This window comes from Sinocyclocheilus rhinocerous, unplaced genomic scaffold (genome assembly GCF_001515625.1).
Source record: "Sinocyclocheilus rhinocerous isolate Xijiao unplaced genomic scaffold, SAMN03320098_v1.1 scaffold576, whole genome shotgun sequence".
Taxonomy (NCBI): Eukaryota; Metazoa; Chordata; class Actinopteri; order Cypriniformes; family Cyprinidae; genus Sinocyclocheilus; species Sinocyclocheilus rhinocerous.
The window spans coordinates 1,127,048-1,135,622 of record NW_015662167.1 but is presented as its reverse complement, the minus strand read 5'-3'; the positions used below and the strand labels follow the sequence as shown (position 1 = coordinate 1,135,622).

General features: G+C 37.7%; 1 protein-coding gene across 8 annotated transcripts in view; it reads left to right on the top strand.

Annotated features, from left to right (window-relative positions):
• The window catches only part of LOC107727824 (pleckstrin homology domain-containing family G member 5-like), a 51,451-nt gene that overhangs the window by 22,292 nt on the left and 20,584 nt on the right, over positions 1 to 8,575 (top strand). For 5 of the 8 annotated variants that reach the window (XM_016537827.1, XM_016537829.1, XM_016537825.1 and 2 more), the window contains 2 exons: positions 6,817 to 6,958; positions 7,137 to 7,236. In XM_016537827.1, coding sequence (XP_016393313.1) covers positions 6,817 to 6,958; positions 7,137 to 7,236 — 242 coding nt within the window. Of the gene's footprint in view, positions 1 to 3,211; positions 3,335 to 4,992; positions 5,089 to 6,816; positions 6,959 to 7,136; positions 7,237 to 8,575 lie in introns of those variants that run through there. The other 3 variants (XM_016537831.1, XM_016537834.1, XM_016537830.1) reach the window with 3 other exon arrangements.

Genomic DNA, 8,575 nt, shown 5'->3' with positions numbered 1-8,575 from the left:
AGGTGGTACTCGCTGGTGGTGGAGGAGCCTTGACGCAGGCGCAGAAGTTGGTCGGACACGGAAAGCTCTCCCGTCGTGGAGCCAAACACTTCCTTGAAATGATTTTTGAAAGCATCATATGAATTAATTATGGCGCTGTTAGCGTTCCATATCGCTCTGGCCCATTCCAGCGCTTTGCCGTTTAGGAGGGAAATTAAGTAGGCTACCTTTAAGATATAGCGGCCTTGATTGGTGATGCAGGTGCAGGTGATCAGAATTCGGGTGATTGGGATCTGGTGTGTGTCGGAGGAGGTGACTGTGCTGACGTGAGTGATTGTGATGATTTCCTGACAGATTTCTTGAAACATATAAACAGTGCATTTCTGAGGCGTTATCAAAACATTTTTCTGTTTGTTTAAAAATCCAGACCAACCTTGCCCGGCAACATTGGCTTAACCAATGGTGTTAAGCCAAAAATTTGGGACTGGGCTATCTGTTTCCCTGACCAATGGAAGGCATTATGAGTGTTTTGTGAAACCTTTTGGAAACAGTCATTGTTTACAATACTGTTTTACGGCAGTAATGGTGGTAGAAAGACACAAGATAGATAGACATGATTAAACGTTAAATAACTTCTTCTCCCTAGTTGTACTTCTTCTCCCAGTGGTACTGACATCAGACCAAATGTGAAAATATATTACATATATTACCTCTCATATTTCATGCTGTACTAGCTGTCAGCATGAAGCTCTCTAATTCTCTCCTTCTTGTTTGCTCTTTTTTTGCCAAATACAGCTCTCTGCTTTCTCATTCACTCCTTTAAAGGAGACCTCTGATGTCACCAAGTGAGAATTAAGACTCTGGATGAACAAAGAGGCCACAATGCATGACCCCTAAAGAGTAAAATTACAGGCATTTTCAGCTCTGCATCAGATATGCATTGCCTTCATTGCCTAAGGCATATTCATGTGTAAGGACGACATGCTTTGAAATAAAGCCAAATGTCAGTTGTTTTGATGAGCGCATAGGATCAACATACTATTTTTTTTTTTTTTCGAAATCTGAATATAATATACCTCTTTATATGTAAACAATAGAGCAGAAAAGATTGTAATTAATTAATTATATAACATTTATATCTTATATTAAATAATATATTAATTAGATGCTATATATCTCATGTAAAATATAGTTTACTAATGTTTACTGAAAAGGTACAATGTGATACCCTGATTAATCCAGGGTTACCCAGGGTTTTTCAAATGTTTGAGCGCTTCCCATCATTCACTGAGCGACAAACAGTGACATCACACTTATAGTCCTCTTACAGATCCCAGTCCTCCTAAGGCCAAGAGACATAGCCACAGGAAGTTGTTGTGGATTCAGGGTTGAGTAAAAACAGGAAATGGATTCAAAAGTGACGTTTAACTTTTGGAAATGTCCTTCATGATGACACTTTTGTCTCCCAGTTTTTCTGAGAGATTGCTGTCCCTGGGGCATGTTTTACCTGACCTGTCACATCCTTTGCCGTTTTGTTTAGTTTTTTTATAGTCTTGTTTTTTTTCTGAGGTCAATAATGGCATGTTATAAAGGGTTTTGAGTTTGGTATGTTTGCGCATTGTCGTTTTATCATTCTGAGGTTCTTGTGACTTTAATAAAGCACAGCATTTTATGAATTAGGACATTATTAGGCCTTACATCAGCCTGCTATATAAAGCACAGACAAAGAAAGAGAGGAAGGATGGAGAGAGTAAAAGAAAGGGGGTTTTGATACTGTAATATTCTGGATTTGGTAAAAGTAAGCACAGCCGCAGGCTTCAAAGACTCTGTTTTTATGTAGGATATCCTGACACCACATGACCCAGCCCCCTGCATGGGTGTACTCTGGGAAGAGTCTGAAGTAGATGATGGCAAGAGAGAGTTGGTGTAGATATAAGAGAAATTACTAAGACTAAGGGAAAAGGCCAAGACACAAGTCTTTCAGACCACTGTATTTACTCATCATTTAAAATATTATGTATTTCCTAACTTCGGTTACAGTGTCAATAATGTTCTTCATTTTATATCAGCACCACTAGTACACAGATTTGTGAGTGAATCATTTTTAATTAAATAAATGTGATTTTTATAAATTAAACCAATTTGTGTTATATATAAATATATGGGCACTGGGCATTATTTCTTAAACATTTCTAGATTAAGTTTTTTTTAATCACCATGCACACTGTAGAAATTTTATTTATTAACAATATTATTTATGTGTTTGTTTGTTTGAGCTAAATAAGTGAATTTCCCATTATTTTCTATGATACCAATGTTATCAATACCATTCAAAGATTGGGTTTGGTAAGATTTTTCTATTACTATTTTTTTTTTTTTATAAATCTCTTATGTTCACCAAGGCTGCAATTATTTAGTACTAATATGAAATATTATTACAATTATATTTTTAAAAGTAATTTATTCCTGTAATGGCAAAAGCTGAATTTTCCTTCACATAATCCTTTAGAAATTACTCTGATATGTTGATTTGGTGCTCAAGAAGCATTTCTTAATATAATAAATGTTTTAAAAAGAGTTTTGCTTAATATTCTCAAAAAAGAGAATGTAACACTGTTTCATTAGCATGCATGCTCTTTTTAATTAGAATGCATTTGATAATTAGCTGGTAATCCTATTTTGTAGTTTTCTGTCTTTTCCCAGTAACAGGAGCTATACTTGTATGTCTGTCAGTAACATGGCCACCGAATGGACTGACTTGCCTTAAAAGGGACCAGACAGACACAACTAGTGCTGATAATCTCAAAACGGCCAGATTTAAGATTACAGTGCAAATATTTTAGCCTATCACTAATAGTACACCTACAGTACATGCATTTGCATGTTTCATCTGATCACTGTAGATGATAAATGACTGAAGTAAAAACGAGAACAGAGAATGAGAATAGGCAATGAAAGATTATAAGGGAGGCAGAGTTTAGTGTGTTTGTTTTTTGTATGGGTGGTTGGACAACTGTGTTTGCAAACGGCAAAATCAGTGGGAGCGGGTGTGGCTGGAAAACCGCAACTGCTCTTACACCCACTTTTAGATCTATTAGTCTGTACACACAGCTGCTCTATCTGAATCACCTACATCACACACACACACACAGACTTCAGAAGCAGCCAGTAAGAAAGGAAGGAAGCAGGGGAAGTGGAAAAGGGGAGAGAGGGAGAGCAAGAGAGGGGAGCGATGGGCGCTCAAAGCATCGAGTTGTCCCGAGACTCTACATCGTTCTCTGCCGTTCTTACAGAAGCCGTCACTTCAGGGGGGGGAGAGACAGGCAGACGTGTGTGTGTGTGACACCGGCATCAGGTGTGTGTCATGAATGCATTATTGTATGTTATTTCACGGTGACAGCTGAGGTTTTATGGTTGTTATTAAAAAGTCTCTGAGCAGCGGTTTTTACCACAGATGTGTGAAAGTTCTCAGATAAATGAGGCATAGCCAAACTGATGACAGAGTTAGCTCTCTCTCTTTCTCTGTCTCTCGCTCTTAGTCATCTAAGAGGTAGCTAAAGTCTGTGTGCTTTCCTTCAATGGCATTTTGTTCAGAGTCACAGTGCCATGCCTTATTGTTTCGTAGATATTACACGTTGTGGTCATTTTAAACACTTTTCTTCTTACAGTGACCTTTAAATTTGGGCGTACACTGATTTGAGATTGTTGAGAGGTTGTTCAGGTTGTGATAACTGCGAGTAGAGAACAATAATGCACTTTTTTCCAGTCCTCTCCATGCCCGAAACGTCGGCACAAGATAATCACAAGCTGATTTTATTAACATGACTTTAGGGGGTCATGTGGGGCAAAACTAAAGACGGATTTCTTAATTACAAGGCCTTGTAAACCTTACTGTGCTGTTTGGCTTTGAACAGATCTTTGAACAGATTATATATATATATATATATATAAACTTTTCAACATTGATTATAATACAAAATGTTAATTGCAATAATATTTCACAATATTACTGTTATATTGTATTTTTCATCAGACTTTTGTGTGTGTGTGTGTGTTTGTGTGTTTATTTACAGATATGCATGAGAAATACTCACATGGCCTTTGATAGGAGATCATTAGCAGTGACACGTACCTGAATATTTTTATATTGCAATGAGGGATACAACAATGGCCGCTGGGTTAATGTTATTCTTCTTGACTTCAAAACGTATTAATTTGGAAGTGTTCAAAATGATATTCATTTGTATGAAACAAATAAGACCAGCTCAAACAAAAGAAACAAAAAGGCATTGTTTCAGCTTTCGGAGTGCTTCTGGCTTTCGCAAGACTTTTTCCTTACTGTAACTCATTGCAAATGCATTTCAAGTAGGAAGACAAAGGAAAAAATAGGGGGGGGGGGAAATCCCAGGTAGGATAAAGTAACAGTTTGGCTTGGCAGTAATTCCTCTTAGCCTTATTTAGCCCTAAATTTTAACTTATGAGCAGCAATCTGGCTTTGCTTTATTCACAGCTGGAAGCTATATTGATAAAAAAATATATAAATATATAATTGATCATGAATGCAAGTCTTCACATTTTCACTCATAATGATTAGTTTTCAGTGTGTGGTTTTTGAGATTATATAACCACTAGAATCTGCCCATTTTCCTGCTTCTCTTCTCCAATTGGTGGTTGGGGTTTGCTGGCACATGCCCTCTGTCTTTGCTTACTCATTTCTTGTGGTTTTCTCTCAGAAAGTGCACCTCAGGCGCTTCGTCACTACTTCAGCATGGAGACGCGTTTGTTTTGGCACCTTCAGAAGGTTAAGCTTGAGTGTGTGTGCTTGAATATATTTTGAGTGGATTTCATTTGATCCTGTACTGAATTTGTTTGTGAAGCAGCTGTTTGAGAAGTAGCCATGAAGAGAAAAATCATCACTTTTCATATGACTGCTCAGGTTTTTGCTTTGTTCTCTGTCTGAGTGTGAGCTGCTTCTGTTGTGAAGCATATTAGGAGAACAATAGAAGGAAGCACAACCAGGAGGTCCTAATCCCTCTTTCTTTTTCTGTCTTTCCAACCTTTATTTCCTGCTGCTGTTGGCCTTACAACTTGACTCTCAAATGGCCTTTGGTAAGAGTGCTGATGATATAAATTGATGATATGTTGAGCTTTATGGTAACACAATGTTGCATAACAGCACAGCAGGCCGTTTCTTGAACTTTTTGTGTCTGAAGGGTTGATTTTTATTCAAACTAACAGATTTCAACTTTTTTTGTGTGACGGTCTTGGAAATATTTTACCATGCCATCATGATTTATTTTTGATACTGTGATACTCTTTGATACTTGCTCGTTTACTGCAATTAATGCTAAATAAATAAATGCCTTTTATGTATAGATTTTGTTTAATTCTTATCTCAGATCCAGGCTTTATAACACTTAGATCATCGAAGTAAAAATACTGGTCACACTTTATTTTAAAGGGGTCCTATTATGCTCCTTATAGACGGTGTTTCAGTACTGCCCCACCCCTTGCCAAAGCAGCAAGTTCCGTCTGCTCCGGTTTAGTTATGAATGGCGTCAATATTGCCATATCAGTTTGAGCCAGATTCAGACCCAGAGAATATTGAACAAGAGGATCGTGCAGAACCTTTGCATGCACGAATATTGCAAGACATATTAGAGTGGTAACGTTATTGGTGTTTTTTTTTTTTTTTTCTTGAAAAGGGATTTTTAAAAAACAAAATATCTCCCTTTGGAGTGGACTTTGAGATTTGTAACTTTGTAGATCTTTTTTATGCCCAAACATACACACTACACGCTGACTAAAATTCAAAAAGTGAAAAAGCATAATAGGACCCCTTTAAGGTCCAATTCTCGCTATTAACAAACCTTTTACAACTTTTGCCCCAATAAACTCCTGATATAATGCACTGGGTCAGCTGGCCAATCAGAGCAGACTGCGCTTGTCGGAAGGAGGGACTTTGTAGAAAACTAAGCGTTTAAGAGAGGCGGGGCATAGAGGACCTACAATAATGTACAGTATTTGAAAAATAATGTGTTTTTTGAACATTAAAGCATGTCAACATATTCTGTTACACCAAATACACCAAATAATGATCTTTAAAAAAGCATCATATGACCCCTTTAACAGTTACTAAGTTGTTAAGTTTAGGTATTGGGTAGGATTAGGAATATAGAATGTGGTCATGCAGAATTATGTGCTTTATAAGTACTAATAAACAGCCAATATGTTAATAATATGCATGCTAATAAGCTACTAGTTAATAGTGAGAATCAGTCCCTATACTAAAGTGTTATCAAAATATTGATTAACCTATTGAATTTTAAAAACTGTATTGAACTGAGCTGTACTGACAAGTGTGCTCACACACAAACCAGGATATTTTGGAGCTTTCAGTACAAAGAAACAAATGAAACTGTGGAACACAATAATAAAATTATTATTAATAATAATAGTAATAAAAATATGTAAAAGACACCATAGGCTTAGTAAACATCCACCATTTAAATTTATTTTGTGTGAAAATATGATTGATATCTTTCAGAAATAATGCTTAAATTATGGAATTCTTCTGTGATTGTATGTGTATACACTGTTGAAAATTGTTAGAGGACAAATGAAAGGAACAAATGAAAGCATAAATACTGCTTGAAGAAGGTTTATTCTCATTCCCCCGGGGCCAGAAGCGCCCATATTTGAAGAAACATCAGTGTTAAATTTGGGAAAAATTGGGTTTTGGTCATACTGCCAAAAAGAAAATGATGCACAAACAGTTTGATTTCACACTGTTGTGTTTGCTAATTTGACATTATTGCTGTATGATTTATGCCTCAGGTGTGTCACCACCCGTCGTGTCAGGACATTAGAGACGGCAGCCCACTGCACCTCTGTGAGTCATGTGACTCAAACTGCCATCCCGTCACCCGTGACGGAATGCTCTTTGACAGGCATCCACGGTTTGACCTGCAACCACAAAGTAAGGCTCTTTTTCAACTTATCAGTTGTTTTAGCAGTTTTAATTCAGTTGAAAAATGAAAATAGATGTCAGCCGACCCAAGACGAGCATGACACTTGTCACTGAATTTGTAAAGGTTACTTATTATTACCAGCTTCTGGCAGGATGTTAGTGTTGCCTCACTTCCTCTCCCCCACAGGTTCCATCCTGGCCCGGAACGTGTCCACTCGTTCCTGTCCGCCTCGCACCGGTCCCCCCTCTGACATGGAGGATGGGGAGGATGGATACTCTGACCTAGGGTCAGTTCTTTTTCAAATGTATCCCTCCATTATTACATCCATTATGGGCACACGCTTGGGTTTTGCTAATGCTTGTAATAATGAAAGAGGAAGTCTGTGTACTTTCCAGTGGCGTCATCCACTGGAGAACATCTGGGATTGGACTGTCTATTCCTTTTGATGGTCAAACTGCTTTAGGAAATGAAAAAATGGAAGAGAGAGGGTAAATCTGACCTCTTGAGCAGCCTTATAAATGAATGGGTACAAACTATGTTTTTGGCAGGCTTGTGAAGAGTTGCACAATTAATTTGATTTGAAAGTCTAAGTAGCTTTAGCTTACAACACGTCTGATAATTGCTATTGACTACTAAAATAGATTAGTACGCAAGTCACTAAAACAAATATGCAAATGGTAACAAACAGGGGGCCGGGACCCACTAGAGGGCCTAAGCACACTTCCAGAATGGCTTGAAATTATTTCAGATCATATTTCTTTTTATTTCTAGACATGGAAAAATCATCTTTACATCTTTTAAAATTAATGTATATTTTAAAACATTCTATACATTGTCAAGTTCTGCATTATTTTATCAAGTAGAAATTGCTATTTGTGAGGAAAATTAAATTTAAAAACCCTCTTGTTACGGGGCTGACAAGACGTGAGACGTGCGGATCCATATACAGAACAGGCAGAGAGTTCATAGGTGGCCTCCTTGGCCGGAACAGATATACAATAAAGCAACCCCCCATATGGGAAGTGCTGCAGACAGGGGAATGAGTTCATGAACAGAAGGGTTAGAGTGAGTGGGTTTGGGGATACCAGCTGTGCGTGCAGACACCAGCGGTGCATCCCTCACACTGGATACCAGACTGGGATACCGAAGGGCTGACCTTGAGAATCTGGGTGTAACAGACAGGAAGTGACAGGATTCTGAGCGAACAGACGTGATGTGACGTGACTCTGGATGATCAGCTGTGATTCATGACACTTCTAATCACAAATTAGAAAAGTGTAAATTAATTGTAATAAGTACAATTCAGTTATTCAAATTAGGAAATAAAAGTTTGGACTAATTCAGTTTGCAGAGTACACATTCTAGTTTTGAAGTTCTAGAGGATACAGCAGACTACCTCAATCTGGCATACTTTGCCAGAACCACACAACATTGGTGAAATCACCTGTTTAAAATGCTGAAATGAACTCTTCTGCACCTAGGCCCTTTTATAATGCTCTTGCCCCCCATTCGTGATCAAACGTCTTTCATCCTCTTGCATCATTCATGTATTACTGCTACTATAATCAATAGAAAATGTAAACATTAATCTTGTTTTAGCAAAACTCAGTTTACCACCTCTTTTC